Genomic DNA, 18,998 nt, shown 5'->3' on the forward strand with positions numbered 1-18,998 from the left:
GAGATAATAAGTTAAAATGTTGAGATACTAACTAACTCAAATGTTTTAGAAAGTAAGGCATACTTATGTTTCTTAATTTGTAACATTGTGTGGTGATTTCAGAGGTGAAACCACAGGTCCAAGGTGTGGTGGGGAGTATTTCAATGAACAGTCATGAATACATAATTTCACATTTCATAGTTGCCTGCAATATAGTGTTGGAACGCTTTTGTGTCAGCAGTTGTTGTTAAAGCGAATCAAAAGCTTATGCTAGCTCAACACGTTGCCGTCGGCCCTGCTTTGCTGATCTCTGCAACATGGATAGATGGAAATCGCCACACAATGCTACAAATTAAGTAATATATCCTGTATGTTTTAGTATCTTGAAATGTCATGTTAGTCTCTTTAAATGTCGAGTTAGTTTCTCGAAATGTTTAGTTAGTATCTCGAAATTTGTATTGTATCAACAAAAATATATTAATGGCGGGGATGACTAGCTAAAACACAGCCACGACCGGAAGTGCCTTTTCCGTAGCAGGTTAAGACAATGAATGTAGCCGGTGAAGAGAATGAGGTTTTGGTTAGGGATTATTATATTATGATGTGCTAGAAAAGCCACACTTCCGCTAGAAGTCTTCTAGTCACAAACGAAATTGATATTTCTGAAGTCGATTTTCCCCCTGTTTTCTCGACGACCTATCGGAAGCTAGAACATCCTGGTACTTATCTACCATTGGAGGATACGCTCTACGAACATCAATGAGCCAATCAGAGTCGAGTACGATGAGCGATTGATACAGCGTCGACTAATTGTCCTGAATGCTAAGGAAATGCAGGCTAGCACGTGGGTAAATTCAGTAGGCGATCTCTCCCAAAGATACTTGATTTCAGTACATTGTTATGCTCTTTGGTGATTTAAAACTCACATTCTAGTGGGTGAAAAATCGACTTTTACTACTAAGCTGGCTATCAAGCTTTCTAATGGCGGACAATGGCGATAATGACTCCCAGCACAGAGTGAATGAGGGTGACTACGTAGTACTGAAACGGGGAGACATCTACAAAGCTGTGCAGATTCAAAAGAAAAAGTGAGTCCTCACACAACTTTGCACATGCAAAATCGCATTATCTGTTGATTTACGTTCGCTAACAATGCTTCACAGTCAAGTCAAATCTTTTGCCTGTACTAGTGTTACTAGTTTGCAAGCTATGTCTGGTGGATTAGCATTGTCCAATTGTCATCATTGCTTGCTAGCTAGGAGTAGGATACTCAGCCAGGTAACTTTAACGTAGCATTTTTACATTTATAGAAGAGAATGTCATGTTGCCAGCTTCAAGTTGGATGACATACTGGCAGTACTCCAGTTGTGTAGTCAGTATAGTGACTCACTGTGTGTCAATGTGCGTTTGAGATGATCTGACATGTCTTCTTCCCAACCCCAGGAAAACAGTATTTGAAAAGCAGTGGTTCTTCCTGGACAATGCAGTGGGGGAGTTGTATGGGACCACCTTTGAAGTTGTGACTGGTGGGACACTGCAGCCACGGAAACCTAAATGCGTCGAGAGCTCTGCAGGTAGCTACATAACGACAATCTCCATTGTTCTCTCATTCCAGTAAGGATTCAGTTGTCCAGGCACCGAGTTGATGTCTGTGTCTTGTTTTTGTGCGCCTCTTTAGATGCCAAGGAAGCAGGAACAGACAACAGGAACATTCTGGATGATGGGAAATCACAGAAACTCACCAGAGATGATATTGAGACCCTCAAAGAGCAGGGTCTGAAGGGACAGGTACCTCTGGATATATGTGGATTAGTTGTCACTAGCCGGAAGTGGAGATCCTGGACTGACGTGGTTACATGTGGTCTGCGGTTGTGAGGCTGGACTCTAAAATGACATTGGTAGAGAAATTAACATTAAATTATCTGGCAACAGCTCTGGTGGACATTCCGGCAGTCAGCATGCCAATTGCACGCTCCCTCAACTTTAGACACCTGTGGCATTGTGTTGTAACAAAACTGCACATTTTAGAATGGCCTTTTGTCCCCAGCACAAGGTGTACCTGTGTAATAATCATGCTGTTTATTCAGCTTCATATTATGCCACACCTGTCAGATAGATGGTTATGGCAAAGGAGACATGCTCACGAACGGGGATGTAAAACAAATTTGTGCACAAAGTTTGAGAGAAATAAGCTTTTTGTGCATATGGACAATTTCTGTGATCTTTTATTTCAGCTCATGGAACATGGGACCAACGCTTTACATGTTGCATTTATGTTTTTGTTCAGTATGCGTTGGAAGTCATGGTGAAAGATTTGTTTTTGTTGAGGATGCTCCTCTGACTTCACTTTCCATAGGAAATAGTCCAGCAGCTGATAGAGAACAGTACAACATTCAGGGACAAGACTGAGTTTGCACAGGAGAAATACATCAAGAAAAAAAAGAAAAAGTGAGTCAGTGGAATATATAGATAATAATGCACACACCCACTCCAGGACCAGGGTTAGTGATGAATGAAATAGGGCTTTCCAAGTTCTGAATGACTTGTGTTCTGTTCCCTCCAGGTATGAGAACAGTGTGATGGTTCTAAGGCCCTCCTGTCGTGTCCTGGCTCTGATGTACCACGGCAGAGAACCAGGGAAGATATGGTGAGTGTAGCCACCATGCCAGCTAAGTCATACCGAGGCCTATTTGTAGGTCCTGATGTTTTTTCCTGGCTAGGTCAAGGGTTCAGGAAAACCTCTGGGCCCAAATTCAGTTTTTATTAAGAGAACTTCCTCTCTGTATTGTATGCGGTTGTTGTAGTAACCAAGACTGTGTCTCTGCCTCCCTCCACCAGCCACCTGCGGTATGACACCCTTGCCCAGATGTTGACTCTGGGGAATATCCATGCAGGCAGTAAGGTGCTGGTGTTTGAGACCTGTGCTGGACTGGTGCTGGGGGCTGTCATGGAGAGGATGGGAGGTAACTGGACTATAGAAATGTTTGGAAGTATCATGGCTAGACCTGCCATGATCTGCATCTAAAAGGGCACCCTATTCCCTATATAGTGTAGTAGGTTTGAACAGAGCCTCAAAAGTAGTGCACTATGCAGGGAATAGGGTGCCATATCGGACTCGCACATGATGGCTTAATTCTGCATGTTTATGAATTGTGTTTGCTCTGTGGCAAGCCGGTCTATTCCCTGTCTATGTTTACCATGCTCTGACTGCCATGTCAGCAGTCAACGTTTTATGTAATAAGTTTAAATTAGAAGGTCCTGTAACGAATAGACTTTTTTTCATGACATTTTAGTCATTTAGCAGATGCTCTTATCCAGAGCAACTTACAGTTAGTGCATTTACCTTAAGATCGCTAGGTGGGTCTAGAGCTGCTGCGGTGACCGTATGCCACACAGGCAGTCATGAGTCATGACCATAGTAAAATGCGCTCTGGACCAATGTTCAGTCTAAGCTGAGTGTGTGCACACAGTAGCCCCGAGACTGCTTCACGGCTCCCCAGGACTGCTTTATAGAGCGCAGAAGAAATGTCAGGCCACGGAGAGAAGCACGAGATTGAACATCACTTAACTATAACAGGGAAAACTTAACACTAGAAAGTTAACACTATCAACGTTTCCCTTTCCTGTGGCAATGGTGATCTAATCAACGCAACATTAGCCACTTCCAATGCAACAGAACGAAACAAACAATGCGATTTTGTTGTAGGCAGAACGCATCAGAGTAGGATTCTACACAGACCGTTACACAGACCGTTGCGACAACCAATCAGAGCTGCAGTAGGCCTATATGCAAATAGACCATTGCCATATATGGATCTGTGCCATTCACTTTGAACTGGACTGTGTTGATAGCTGTGGTCGTGAGTAGGGCTGTGGATGTCATGAAAGTGTGTTAGCCGGTGATTGCCAAGCAAAAAGCTGCCGGTCTCACAGTAATTGACCGTCAATTAACATAAACACATTTAGCAGCCTACAAGCCATTTTAAAAGGTCTAATAAATCCATGTAATATAGCCTACATACACCTTCACAATAAATCTATTTATTTAAAATAAAAAAGCATGATATAAAGAAAATGTAGTCTATTTCAGAATAACAGAATAGCATACTCTGAGTTGTCCTCCGAGTTGTCTGATGTGTCTATACCAAATAGCTGTGGGCTACAGTAGTTCATTTAGTGGGCAAGATTTGCTTATTATTCCGTGGCCTTATTTTGTAGTATGAAGAATACAATTGAACAAAGCAAAATAAAATATATTTTCTCCAAACAATTTGATGGAGTGCGCACATGAGGCTATTCTGCGTTGAGCGGTTACCAAAGAAATAAGTACTCCTATATGCTTCATTTGGAGTTATTAAACTAACTTTTTATTTGTGCTACAAACGTTGGGCTATATGTTTTGATTTTTAATACATTCTAAGGCTGCATGGTGAGACTTTAATGATGATTTGAAAAAAGTTGCTTGAAAGGCATGAGCTCTGCTTTGTTTTTTTGTGCAGGCTGTACACACTTCATCAGTCTCTCATTCACAATTTGACAAGCACTTTATAATTCCTCAAATTTCACGGCGGCATCCCCTTTGTGGCCGTAATGCACCCTAAAATAATCCGTGCCTTTTGCGGCTCGGAGTGCTGCGTTGTGCCTTTCTCCGTGAGTCTGCTGCGCAATCCGAAGCGTCTCTCACTCTCATGGCTGACGGTCACGTGATCGGGTCTTTTTCACCAGGATACAAGTGAAGACAGACACACTGGGGATGTAACTGCGTGCGTCCTTATCCAATTCCGAGGTGCATATTGAAGATATTGGAAGAACTCTCCACGTTTACTTTTCGTTAGGCCTACTCATCTTGTTGGCTAACAGGCTAGTGCTTTTGCTGTCCATGTCAATCTACTGTCCCCCATAGTATGACTTATTCTGTGCGAGAAATAAATATTTCATACATAGTCTGGGACAGTTGTGGGATGCGATAGATCCCGAATTAATACAACCACTAGCATCAAAACAACTTTTTTTTAATGCAATGTGGCTGATGCAACAGATCAGAACGTTTAGCTTAAAATGTTGATAAACTATTAGGCTATTTCTTCACATTATAAGTGAAGCAATGAGCACATGGTAGTAGGCCATAAGCATGACTGTTCCATTAGCGGAAAACATCATTATCAAAAGTGACCGCAAATGCAATGATGCATTATAAAGGCTCATTTTTATGGTGAAAATGATCTTCCCCAAATTTGAAACTCACTTGCAGCTTATGTATCCCAGTTAGACTCGAAACCCCCTGTAAAGCGGATTAATGTGCTTCATTTTAAGAAGTTATTTGGCCACTTTAGTTGTGATACAAACCTTATTAAAACATATAAGCCTATGGGCTAGGCTACATAAGGTGTGCGACTATGATTTGAAGAAGTCGACAAAAAAAGGCATTGTTTCTTATTATTCACAAGTGATAATAATATCATTGTATAGTTTTTTTTTTTAGATTTGGCGCATGTGACATACTATTTTATTTGGTATAATTCACAAGTGATAGGCTAATATTGTCACCCATCAGACTATTCTTGATTTAATCTTGTATTTAAAATACTAAGTAATATGTATGACATTTGTTTTGATTTAGAATGGACCATTATCATGCACCTGTATCAAAACATAAATGCACTTAAATTGCAAATGGAGGACGCTTTTTCCCGTGGGTTATTTTCATGCCTGCCAGGTAGGCTATACTCATGTTGTAAATATAAGCAGTGTGCTTAATATTAGGAAAGTTGAGAAATAAATATAGTAGGCCTAGCCTATAGAAAGCTGATGGGATGCTCGTCTTTTTATTAGCGACCATCACTCTGTTTTCTTCCTCAATTGCGTAGCCTATAGAAATGTTGCGAAACATGAGCTCCTGGGCTCTCATTAAGTGTTTGATTAGATTTTCCAAACATTTGCATTGATGTCAGAGCGATTAGTGCTGAGTACCAGGCAGTTAGCAAGTTTGGTAGGCTACTAATGACCAGCAGCATCATCAGAGCTTCGAGAAGCCTAATTACCGTGACTAAACGGTCATTTGGAATTTGACTGTCTTCATGACTCGTGACCGCCGGTAGATGCGCATGTGTTGAGATCAAAGTGAGAGCTGCTTGTAGCCACGTGTGCACATTTTGTTTATATCCTTTGCTAGTTATTGAGTTATTAGCCCAGTTATAGATCATTTGTAGGCAGCAATAGTGGTGTGATTGCTTCCTTCAAGAGCACAAAATGTGTACATTTCTAGACATATTTGAAAAAGCAAGTCGGGTAAAGAGCCTTTTTATTTGTCTTAAAGGGGCAGTGTTGTATTTTGAAAGTGGATTGAATACGCTAAGTGGCCAATAGGCAGAGGGTAGCATAATTTGTCTGATTCTCTGTATTAATGGCATGGGAATAATAATGCATTTTATTCTGTGGTGGTTTCCTCCATAAAAATAAAACATTTTCAGTCGCCTCCGTGTCTGAAGGACAAGTGTATAAAGAGGTTGTCAAACCCTGCATGTTTTTTTTTTCAAAAGTCTCATGGACTGTAGGCCTACATTCCATTGTTTTTGATAGTAGGCCACTCTGGTAGGTCTACATCATGATCAAATAGCTGCGATAGCCTACTTGGCCACTGTTAACACTGTAACTTAAAGCGGGTACAGCCTCTGTTCACACAGCGCTGGAAGAATTTTCACAACGTTGAAGTTTGCACTCAGCAGACCTGAAATTTGCTCAGTGCCCTAAAATGTGCTCTGGACAGGTTGGTACCAACTCGCTAATTACCATCAGGTCACTAATATCCCGGTACTCAGCATTCTATTGTCCCTCTAGATCTAATCAAATCAAATTTTATTTGTCACATACACATGGTTAGCAGATGTTAGTGCGAATGTAGCGAAATGCTTGTGCTTCTAGTTCCGACAATGCAGTAATAACCAACAAGTAATCTAGCTAACAATTCCAAAACTACTACCTTATAGACACAAGTGTAAGGGGATAAAGAATATGTACATAAGATATATGAATGAGTGATGGTACAGAGCGGCATAGGCAAGATACAGTAGATGGTATTGAGTGCATTATATACATATGAGATGAGTATGTAAACAAAGTGGCATAGTTAAAGTAGCTAGTGATACATGTATTACATAAGGATGCAGTAGATGATATAGAGTACAGTATATATGTATACATATGAGATGAATAATGTAGGGTATGTAAACATTATATTAGGTAGCATTGTTTAAAGTGGCTAGTGATATATTTTACATCATTTCCCATCAATTCCCATTATTAAAGTGGCTGGAGTTGGGTCAGTGTCAATGACAGTGTGTTGGCAGCAGCCACTCAATGTGAGTGGTGGCTGTTTAACAGTCTGATGGCCTTGAGATAGAAGCTGTTTTTCAGTCTCTCGGTCCCAGCTTTGATGCACCTGTACTGACCTTGCCTTCTGGATGATAGCGGGGTGAACAGGCAGTGGCTCGGGTGGTTGTTGTCCTTGATGATCTTTATGGCCTTCCTGTGACATCGGGTAGTTTGCCCCCGGTGATGCGTTGTGCAGACCTCACTACCCTCTGGAGAGCCTTACGGTCGTGGGCGGAGCAGTTGCCGTACCAGGCGGTGATACAGCCCGACAGGATGCTCTCGATTGTGCATCTGTAGAAGTTTGTGAGTGCTTTTGGTGACAAGCCAAATTTCTTCAGCCTCCTGAGGTTGAAGAGGCGGAAACATGGCTCACTGGAGAGACTCTATCGGAGATGGTGCAGCCAGTGTTGTGTCGTCCACAAACTTGATGATTGAGTTGGAGGCGTACCAATGTAAGAAATAACACGTAAAAAAAGCCTAACGCTGAAAATACCTGAATAAAAATGATGGTAAACCTTAGTTTTAAAAAAACAAGGTTTGAGTTTACCGCATATTACACACAGCAGAAAACATAAAACAAAACGGATTTGAGATGTCTTTGGTACATAATTGGTCTAGCCTATACTCTGAAATTAAATGGATTATAGTAATTGCCTTTAAGTGTGGACTGTATTACCCACGAGTCTGGGAGGGAAAGTATCGCCCTAGGCGATGCTGTTGGTTCATTGATTGTGCAGGGCGGCTTACAGTTGTCCTACAATTATAGAGAATTTGTATTTGGTTTTGAATGGCCTAGTAATAGTGAATTTTGTGTATTTTCATAATTAATAGGCTGACACATTACCTTTTAGCTATTACAGAATATCTCACCACTGTGCTTTTCCATCTCATCTCCTTCATTCCCTTCTCGTGCATGCAGAGCAGTGGAGGCTGCTGAGGGGAGAACGGCTCATAATAATGTCCAGAACGGAGCAAATGGAATGGCACCAAACACCTGGAAACCATGTGTTTGATGCATTTGATCCCATTCCACTGATTCCACTCCAGCCATTACCACAAGCCCATTCTCCCCAATTAAGGTGCTACCAAACTCCTTTTGCACAGATGGCCTGTCAACATTTTTATGAAATATGTTTTGTTTTGAAAACATGTTACTATTGATGTTCCCGAACAGATGTAACTTGTTTTCCCAAATTAAGCACGGGGTATCTGCAAATGATATTGGGCGGAATATAATTTGTCGCACAGCGAGAATATGCTCCTCAAACAGTGGTTGATGTGTGTCGTGAAAAAGTATTTGCCCCCTTTCTGATAATCTCTATTTTTGCAAGTTAAAAAAAAAAACTGAATGTTATCAGATCTTCAACCTTGCTGCATGACCCAGCTGCGCTTCAGCTCACAGACGGATGGCCTGTCATTGTCCTGTAGAATTCTCTGACACAGAGCAGAATTTATGGTTCCTCCTTTTAAGGCAAGTCGCCCAGGTCCTGAGGCAGCAAAGCATCCCCAAACAATCACACTACCACCACCATGCTTGACCATTGGTTTGAGGTTCTTACTATGAAATGCAGTGTTTCGTTTTCGCCGGGCATAATGGGACCCATGTCATCCAAAAAGTTGACTCAATTATGACAAAAAAGCACCTGGAGGATGATCAAGAATCTTGAAAGAATGTTCTATGGACAGATGAGTCAAACGTTTAACTTGGACGACATGGGTCCCATTTATAGTCTCATTGTGCAGCCCATATCTTTGGATTTCTACGTCATTCTAAGGTATGTGTCATTCACAACGTAAGTTTCCAAATAACTCTTAAGTCTAGCATATAGGACTTGTTTCAAGTGATCACTTTTACGCTCAACATATCCACTTATCCATATACACATATGCGTACTCGATCCGGATTGGGGAAAAATATTGGTTCTATTTTATTCACCTAAGTTTAATGATATTCTTCTTACTATAAAATAATGGCACAGGACTTATAAGCATATCTTGTCCTCAAAATGCAGAAGCCTACAGTCTATGGCACGGGCACTGTGACATCACATACAATGGGCCAATTACATTGTGTTCTTCTGAAATCCATTTTCCTCGTCATAACCTTTCTTTAGATCTGCCCAAAATAAATCATGTATTTATTGTGGTATTTTCCAAAGGCGCATCAGCGGCTTGTATGCATTGAGGCATGGAAATGCTAAATGTGCGTGTGTTAATTAACGGTAGGCAGTCTTTTGCATGACAATAACCAGCGGGCACAAAATGTCATGACTGCCACAGCTCTACGTGGGCGTATTCAGACCCCTTGACTTTTTCCACATTTTCTTACGTTACAGCCTTATTCTTAAATGGATAAATAATATAATTTACACACAATACCCCCATAATGACAAAGCAAAAACTGTTTTTGTTTTGCAAATGTATAATAAAAAAAAAACTTATTTACATAAGTATTCAGACACTTTGCTATGATACTCAATTTAGCGCAGGTGCATCCTGTTTCAATTGATCATCCTTGAAATGTGTACAGCTTGATTGGAGTCCACCTGTGGTAAATTTATTTGATTTGGAAAGGCACACACCTGTCTATATAAGGTCCCACAGTTAACAGTGCATGTCATGGGGAAAAACAAGCCATGGGGTTGAAGGAATTGTCCGTAGAGCTCCGAGACAGGATTGTGTCTAGGCACAGATCTGGGAAAGGGTACCAATACATTTCTGTAGCATTGAAGGGGTCCAAGAACACAGTGAACTCCATCATTCTTAAATGGAAGAAGTTTGGAACCACCAAGACTCTTCCTCGAGCTGGCTGCCCTATGGTCACTCTGATAGAGCTCCAGAGTTCTTCTATAGATTTGGGAGAACCTTCCAGAAAGACAACCATCTCTGCAACACTCCACCAATCAGGCTTTTATGGTAGGGTGGCCAGACCGAAGCCACTCAGTAAAAGGCACATGACAGCCCACTTGGAGTTTGCCAAACGGCACCTAAATGGCTCAGACCATGAGAAACATGATTCTCTGGTCTGATGAAACCAAGATTGAACACTTTGTCCTGACTGCCAAGCGTCACATCTGGAGAGAACCTAGAACCATCCCTATGGTGAAGCATGGTGGTGGCAGCATCATGCTGTGGGGATGTTTTTCAGTGGCAGGGGCAGAGACTATTGAGGATCAAGGGGGGAGAATTAACGGAGAAACGTACAGAGAGATCCTTGAGATCCTTGATGAAAGCCTGCTCAGGACCTCCGACTGGTGCAAAGGTTCACCTTCCACCAGGATGATGACCCTAAGCACACATCCAAGACAACGCAGGTGTGTCCTTGAGTGGCCCGGCCAGAGCCCGGACTTGAACTCGATCGAACATCTCTGCAGCGACGCTCCCCATCCAACCGGACAGAGCTTGAGAAGATCTGCAGAGAAGAATGGGAGATACTCCCCAAATACAGGTTTGCCAAGCTTGGAGCGTCATACTTGTTATGACTCTCCTGGTCTCTTCTGCACTCTAGTATTACCAAAGCAATGCCTTTGTCCCCCTCAGAATTTTGCCGCAAAAAAACAATAACACCCAAAAAGTGAATATTGGAACAATATTTCTTTGATAGGCATGTTAGGAATGGTCAGTGTGGATCTAAAGAATAGTCATGTCATATTGTTTATTTTGTGATGTCATTAACTGTATAATGAAAATACTGTAACTTAGGAAGGAAACCCCCTTTGACTTTTAAGTTTCCATCCAATTTTATGTTAATACAATATGAAGAACGATTAAACTATTTTTGTTAAGATGGGCATGTAATTTTAGTTTTCTAACGAGATCATAATTTTAATTAAGCTACGCTCCAAATGAGGTCAGAGGAGTGTGTCAGTGGTGGAACTGCCCTTTCTGACCAGAGTGCTTAAAAGAACTCGCTAAGAATGAACATATTCAGACTAGCAGACGGACAGCGTGAGCTCAACGTTACGAATTGTTGAAACTCTGAGACACAACACGAGGTGAGAAGATAACCTCCACTACAAGACCAGAAACATTCAGTCTGCAGCTGTGCCTGTGAAAGTGGTGCCAGAACTTTGACTAAAGACACAAGGTGGGAAGGAAGAAATCCCATCTCAGACAATCACTGGCGCATCTGAGTAGGAAGGACATGGTGACCACAGGTGGACAAACTGAAGCCTTACACTGATGCATGAACTATAACTACCCTGTCCACATAGAAGGGTTGATTGGTTCAACAGAGATAGATGACAAACAAAGACATCTCTGCGTTAATATATACATTGCATTTCTTATCGCATGGGCGCTGGTTAGGGTATTAAGTATTCTGATTGCTGTGAGCATAGTTTCCAAATGTATGTACGATAAGTTTGACTCTTTTTGTCTACCCCTCCCTCTCCGTATGTGTAACAAGCCATCACATTGTGTCAGTCCACTAGGGACTTTTGTCTCGTGTGTGTGTGTATTCTGTGTTATTATTTAGTTTATTATTTAGTTTGTTAATAAATTATCTAAATACATTTGTGTTGTACTGAATGATCAGAAAAGGCTGGGGTTATTTCGGATTCAAGAGGTCTGCGACGTTCAGAATGAGACTGTATGACGTAATGATTAATAAATTACTGTTATTGATATATCTTATACCATCTCCCGACTTAACTCGTTAAACAACTTCTCCCGTGGTGCCCCAAATTCCTAATGAGTTAATTGCTACATGAAAAATTTAATCAGGTAACAATTGAACATAGTTTTAGTCGATAACAGTCATCACATTAATGAAAGTCCCGACATACCCAAGAATACTTGAGTCTGTAGTTGCTGCCAAAGGTCCTTCAACAAAGTACTAAGTGTCTGAATACATAAGTAAATGTGATATTTCAGTATTTTCTTTAATTTAGCAAAAATTCTAAAAACCTGTTTTGATTTGTCATTATGGGGTATTGTGTGTAGATTTGGGGGGGGGATTTAATACATTTTAGAATAAGGCTGTAACATAACAAAATGTTGAAAAAGTCACTGTATCATCGTCATAGTAGAAAAAAATCCCTCAAAATAGCTATCGGCATAGTCCGTTAATAAGGGGGGGTTAAAGTGCGAGTGTTAGTTTACGAAAGCCATTTTTTTTGTTAGGGTGGGGAGTGGTGCGAGGGGGGGACGGGGGGATGCTGTGGGATTATTTAAGATACTCTTTGAAGAGATAGGGTTTTAGATGTTTTTGGTAGATGGGCAGGGACTCTGCTGTCCTAGCTTCAGAGGGAAGCTGGTTCCACCATCTCTGCACAACACAGTCCCATCTGACTAAGATCAAAACATGGTGTCAAAAGTGCTTCAACCTGATCAAATATAACACAGGAGAGATTATTTCACAGAAAACAATCATGTTCCTTGTAGAGAACAAGATATCGATATATCGGGCTGATGTTGTACTTTTCTTGTGTATCAGCCCTTCTCCTGCGAGTCTACATATCAAAACTGCTGCTATGCCAGTTGCCACTCAACACATGAGCCACGAGCACTGCACATTACTGAGGAATGTCTAGCTGGGGAAATTAGCAGCAGCAAGATAGCTCTTTCTTCAGCAGAAAGGTGCAGTATTGATGTATGAATTGACACAGTGACCAAAATCAAACTCCTGTTGCACATATTAGTTTAATTAATTCACTAATAAGGCTTGTCAACATGCCCAGACATGGATGCAATAAGCAAGCTTACTAGCTAAGCAGATAGCTATGTGACCTTTTAGGAAAGATTACTCCTCTGTGGTGTTGGCTAGATAGCTATATTAGCTGGTTAGATAAACATGGTGTTAAGATATCAGATAGCTAGCTACATTGGCTAATAGCTCCTAACGTTAGCTGGTTACCATTTTGAACGTGCACCACGTGAAATGAGCGATGGAGGGAGATGTGATAGGGAGCCGGAGTTAAGGCGTCTGGTGTTTTTTTTTCAGCTGTTCATTCACACAAAAATCTGTAGCAAGCCGAAGTCTACGCCCTTTTGTCTGAACGGTTAACAGTAGGGATTCTGAACGGTTAACAGTAGGGATTCTGAACGGTTAACAGTAGGGATTCTGAACGGTTAACAGTAGGGATTCTGAACGGTTAACAGTAGGGATTCTGAACGGTTAACAGTAGGGATTCTGAATGGTTAACAGTAGGGATTCTGAACAGTGGTCCTTCTGTAGCTCAGTTGGTAGAGCATGGCGCTTGTAACGCCAGGGTAGTGGGTTCGATCCCCGGGACCACCCATACGTAGAATGTATGCACACATGACTGTAAGTCGCTTTGGATAAAAGCGTCTGCTAAATGGCATATATATATATATATATATATATATATATATATATATATATATATATATATATATATATATATATATTCTGAACGGTTAACAGTAGGGATTCTGAACGGTTAACAGTAGGGATTCTGAACGGTTAACAGTAGGGATTCTGAACGGTTAACAGTAGGGATTCTGAACGGTTAACAGTAGTGATTCTGAACGGTTAACAGTAGGGATTCTGAACGGTTAACAGTAGGAATTCTGAACGGTTAACAGTAGTGATTCTGAACGGTTAACAGTAGGGATTCTGAACGGTTAACAGTAGGGATTCTGAACGGTTAACAGTAGGGATTCTGAACGGTTAACAGTAGGAATTCTGAATGGTTAACAGTAGGGATTCTGAATGGTTAACAGTAGGGATTATGCAATAAAGTCTTTGATGTCATTCAATGAGAGACGATTAATTTTCGTGCACATTTTTCCATTGAGAAATACTGCACTGTAAAATTGCGTGACTGAAATGAATGACAGATTTCTGGAGTCAACAGATTTGTCATCGGTAGCACCATAGACTCCACTGATCAGCCAAAACAAGCTCAATAACTCAATGTCTGCACACACTACTATTAAATATGCATTCACCTGTATTGTGGATAGGCCTAGGCTACATCTTGATATACCCAGTTTAGAGTTACCATTGAAATAAAATGATTAACATTATTGTTATGTAGTTAGATTGGTAAAAACAAAGTCAGATGTATTGTTTTGATTTTAAAATGTATGCAAGGATCATCAACTCTATTCAGCTGCAAGCCGATTTTGTCTTGAGAGGATGGTCGGGGACCGGAACATAATTATAAATCATTTGTCAACTGCAAATTGACCACAAGAAGCCCGAACAGATACGTTTGGCTAAAACATAATCATTTCAAACCTGGCTCACATTTGGATGCGATCATGTGTCTCTTATATTATGTGTGGGAATACTTCTTTAAGATTTCTTCAATGAAAATCACTTGGAACTGATTTACTGGAGTTTTTACAATCTTAATAAAAAATGTTTTTGCTCAGAACCCAAATAAAACCATCCGAGGGCTGCTATGGATACTCACACCGCCATGAACAGAAGCGTGTTCAGAGTGAGCTGAGTGCAGGGAGCAAGTGACGGACAGAAAGGAGCAGCTAATGATTTCAGGCTTTCGGGCAGGGCCTTAAATTTGACAGATACAATCGAGGTAGGGTGGGGCCTGAACGTAGCGGGCATGGGTAGGAAAGCTCATACTCTACGGATGTTGTAGAGAATGAACCTGCAGAAGCGAGTCACTGCTTTTGACGTTTGAAAATAAAAGAGAGCCGCACACTCTTGGAGCTCAGATGCAAAAATGTAATACCAACGTTTCGACAGCCAAGCTTGTCTTCATCAGGGTCTAATCACAAACACTGCGGGATGACTCGTTTATATAGTGTTTATATAGTGTCAAAAGACACAGGTGTCTGTAATCATGGCCAGGAGTTGCCTAATATCATTGGTTAATAATCAAATATTAAAATGTCATACAAAGAACAGCATACAAACAAATGGATGGCATACGATCATAGATTAATTTGACTATACAAGTTTACACACAATTACAATGGCAAAGTCACAATAATCACAAGAATGGCTTCAGATCAAAGTCTACGTTGAGACCGAAGGGCGCAAGGGTCTTTAAATTAAAGATCCAGGCAGCCTCTCGTTTTAACAATAAATGATCAAGGTCACCCCCTCTCCTAGGGAGGGTGACATGTTCGATGCCAATATAATGCAGAGACGAAATCGAGTGGCCTGCCTCCAAGAAGTGGGCCGCAACTGGATAAGTAAAGTTTTTACACCTAATGGTGCTACGATGCTCTGAGATACGTACTTTTAATTTGCGCTTTGTTTTACCTACATCATTTTTACCACAAGGACAAGTTATAAGATAAATAACTGCCTTAGTGGAGCACGTAATAACACCTTTTATTGGGATTTATTTCCCTGTTTGTGGGTGTTTGAAGGATCTACATTTATAAGTGCCATTGCATTGAGCACAGCCATTACATTTGTAGTTTCCATCCAGTAGGGGCGCAAATAGACGTTGTTCAGGAATATCTTGGGGTGGTAAATCAGAGTTTACCAATTGGTCTCTGAGATTTCTGCCCCGCGAGAATACGACCAAGGGAAGGTCCGAAAACACATTACCGAGACTATCATCAGATTTTAGGATGTGCCAATGTTTGTGAACAATTCCCTTAATTTGTTCAGAGCACTTTGAATAGTGGGTAGTTAGAACGCAAGAATGCGTCTTTTTGTGAGACTGACCTTGAAAAAGGTCATGTCTCGTTTTGTTTTGAATTTTCTCAGTGGCAATATGAATCTGATCATTCTTGTAGCCCCTCTCCTTGAACTTTCTTTGCGTCTCAGCCATATTTCTGTCGAAATCGAAATGTTTTTTGCAAATTCTTTTGATTCGACAGAATTGGCTGTAGGGCAAACTATTTTTTAAGGGAAGTGGGTGACAACTATCAGCCCTCAACAAACTGTTACGATCAGTAGGTTTCCTGTAAAGATCAGTGTATAGAACATTATCTTCACACAAGATCAGAAGATCAAGAAAACTGATTAGACGTGTATCAGATTGCATAGTAAATCTCAGAAGCTCAGAACAGGAGTTAAGAAAAGCACTGCTTTTGACGTTAGCAGAGAACGACAGGGTGTTGCCCAGGGTCACGCCAAGGTTCTTTGCCCTGGGAGGGTGACACTTCCATCTTCATATTCTGTTCTATTCTCCTCTCTCTCATCCAGGCTATGGGTCAGTGGTGCAGATGTACCCAGGAGGAGGTCCTGTGAGGGCGGGGATGGAGAGCTTTGGGTTCCCCTCCCACTTCCACGACACGCTCCATGAGTTCCCCATCTGTCACGTCAACGCACTGCTGGCGGGGGCACTGGACACAGAGGCCAAAGACATAGACGCAGGTGTGCGTTTGTGTTTATACTAGGAATGTAATCATTTAATAGACCAACAAATGCTATACTATCTTATCTATTGAATTGATCGAGTTTCTTTTTTCTGTCACAGCTGCAGATTCCGGACAGGCCAATGGGGACAAGTCCAACCTGACCCAGACTGACTCAGAGAAGGCAGAAAGCAAGGAGTGCAGCCCAGACACAGAGGACCAATGCATGGAGACTAGTACCAGTACAGACCCTGCCGCGGACAAGGAGAAAGAGGAGAGGGAGAAACTTAGAGAGATCAGAGTATGACAGCACATAGTAAAGCAGCAAATGGTGTCTGTTGTTTGTCACACCTGTCACAGTCCGATCAATGGCGCACAAATTGAACAGCAACTGTGTGTTGTGTTTTAGGGCCAGGAGAAGAAGGTGAAGATGGAGGAGAAGAGGAAGAAATTAGCTACTGCTGCTGCTGTGCTGGAGGGGAGGAACGCTGACGGGTCAGCCCTGTTCTCTCATCTCTCTCACCCCCTTCCACCATCTTTCTGTTTTAATAACACTTGGCGACAGTGAACTCTAGACTTGTTTATGAAACCATTAATAAGAGGTAATAAACATGTATGAGCACTAATAACCAGTATAACAGCTCTGTGGCACTAAGATTACACCCCCTTGACACGTGAGTTAAATAATCTGTGTAAATAGTCACAGTGACAGTTTCTGCTTTGCCAGCATGTTGGTGTTTTCTTGCACTGTCTAAAAATCAGTGAAACACGGCCATGCTAACATCTTCGTGTCCACACAAGACGAGCAAAAGGGGATCGCTCAGCGGTTATCTTGATCAGAAGGGAGACGAGTGTGACACGTCTAGTTAAAGACGATTGATGTCTGGGCTTTCAGCACACGTCATCTCATCCTGCGTTTATTCATTTGGTTTGTCGGTGAGGCGAGGGCTTTCATCTGTCAAGTTTTGCCAGCTCAGTTTTCACCGGGAGGGAGGACAGAAAGAAGAAAACATGTTCATGGTGTTCGAACAGGGCCCCACACTGGTAGTAAAATATGTGTTTAATACCTCTGTTTGTTCTCCTCCTCAGGTTGGTGATTGCCAGTCGGTTCCACCCCTGTCCAGTTCTACTGGGCCTTATCAAGTTCCTCGCCCCCTCCAGACCCTTTGTAGTGTACTCTCAATATAAAGAGGTGTGATTCGGAGTGTTCTCTAGTATTCTTCCTAGTAGTACTGATGACGATACCAGTATTGCAATATTTTTCCCATGGCAAAAATGAAAACACGAAGCAGACCAAACTCTTTGCTCCTATAAAAACCTGCTTTGTGTTTTGTTTTCTTGTCACGATATTAAAGAGTATTGCGATACGTGTATCGAACCGGGCATACTTTCTAGTGTGTGTCGTGTTCTTAATAATGTAGCGTATTTAATCATCTTCTTGCTTTACAACCCAAACTTTGTGTACTACAGACCCTTCATAGTTTGTTGTTGCCAGTAGACCCTAGTGTGCTGCCATTATACATTTATTGTCTTTCTGCAGTGGGAAATCTATCAAATCCACTGATAAAACAGTCTGTAATCTAGTCTGGAGTTCGGAAATATCACCCCTGTCATGTTCACTCTGTTATGGCCTTCGTTGCTCCTCTGTTATTAAATCTCTCTCTCCCACAGCCTCTGATAGAGTGCTATACAAAGCTCAGGGAACAAGGCGGAGCAGTCAGCCTGCGACTCACCGATTCCTGGATCAGACATTACCAGGTATAATCATTTTCAAACTGAACTGTACCTCTGTGGAAGCATCCATGTTTGTAGTACCAGCGCTAGCTTTTTACCTCTGACCTCACTTCCTGTGTTTGTGTGTGTAGGTGTTGCCTAACAGGACGCACCCCATGCTGCTGATGAGTGGGGGCGGGGGCTACCTCCTCTCAGGGACGACCGTTGCTACGGATACGCCGAAGATGGGCCCAACGAGAGGAGAGGAGCCAGCAGCAAAGCGACTGAAACTCACAGAGACCACAGAGGGATAACACTTAAAACGTATTGCGGTCACCCATTTGTTGTGAAATGTATATCATTGATGACATCATTTAACTGTACTTGTGGGATAGGACTGAAATCTCTCACACATCTTAAGATCAGTTATATAATAATTTGGCTGCTATTGAGCCATGGAGCTGCTCTCTAAAGCTCTTATCTCCCAAATGCAGCATTTCGTTATCATTACATTTTCTTTTTGAAGAATGCGCCGTGGTGCAATAAATAAGTAATTTGTTTTCGCAGACTCATCCCGTAATGCATCTGTGTGTATGAATTTCAATAAAATGCAGTGCTCTAAAAATACTATTACTGTTGATAAGCCCTGTGTTTATGAGGTATTAAAGTTCTTTGTATAATTGTTT

The 18,998-nt window shown here is 41.5% G+C and overlaps 1 protein-coding gene across 1 annotated transcript; it reads left to right on the top strand.

The window, feature by feature from the left end:
* Positions 1-774: 774 nt before the first annotated feature.
* trmt6 (tRNA methyltransferase 6 non-catalytic subunit) lies at positions 775-18,942 on the top strand. Its single transcript, XM_046292090.1, has 12 exons — positions 775-1,067; positions 1,423-1,553; positions 1,658-1,767; positions 2,336-2,427; positions 2,543-2,626; positions 2,818-2,942; positions 16,448-16,618; positions 16,722-16,900; positions 17,009-17,094; positions 17,689-17,791; positions 18,271-18,357; positions 18,465-18,942. Exons 1-12 carry the CDS (start codon positions 961-963, stop codon positions 18,624-18,626), a joined length of 1,437 nt encoding a protein of 478 aa, XP_046148046.1. The 5' UTR covers positions 775-960; the 3' UTR covers positions 18,627-18,942.
* Positions 18,943-18,998: the final 56 nt, after the last annotated feature.

This window comes from Oncorhynchus gorbuscha, linkage group LG12 (genome assembly GCF_021184085.1).
Source record: "Oncorhynchus gorbuscha isolate QuinsamMale2020 ecotype Even-year linkage group LG12, OgorEven_v1.0, whole genome shotgun sequence".
Lineage (NCBI taxonomy): Eukaryota > Metazoa > Chordata > Actinopteri > Salmoniformes > Salmonidae > Oncorhynchus > Oncorhynchus gorbuscha.

Coding starts and splice junctions, on each gene's coding strand:
- trmt6 (XM_046292090.1), top strand. CDS start 961: ATGGCGGACAATGGCGATAATGACTCCCAGCACAGAGTGAATGAGGGT. Junction 1,068..1,422: donor GTGCAGATTCAAAAGAAAAA/GTGAGTCCTCAC, acceptor TCCCAACCCCAG/GAAAACAGTATTTGAAAAGC. Junction 1,768..2,335: donor AGCAGGGTCTGAAGGGACAG/GTACCTCTGGAT, acceptor CACTTTCCATAG/GAAATAGTCCAGCAGCTGAT.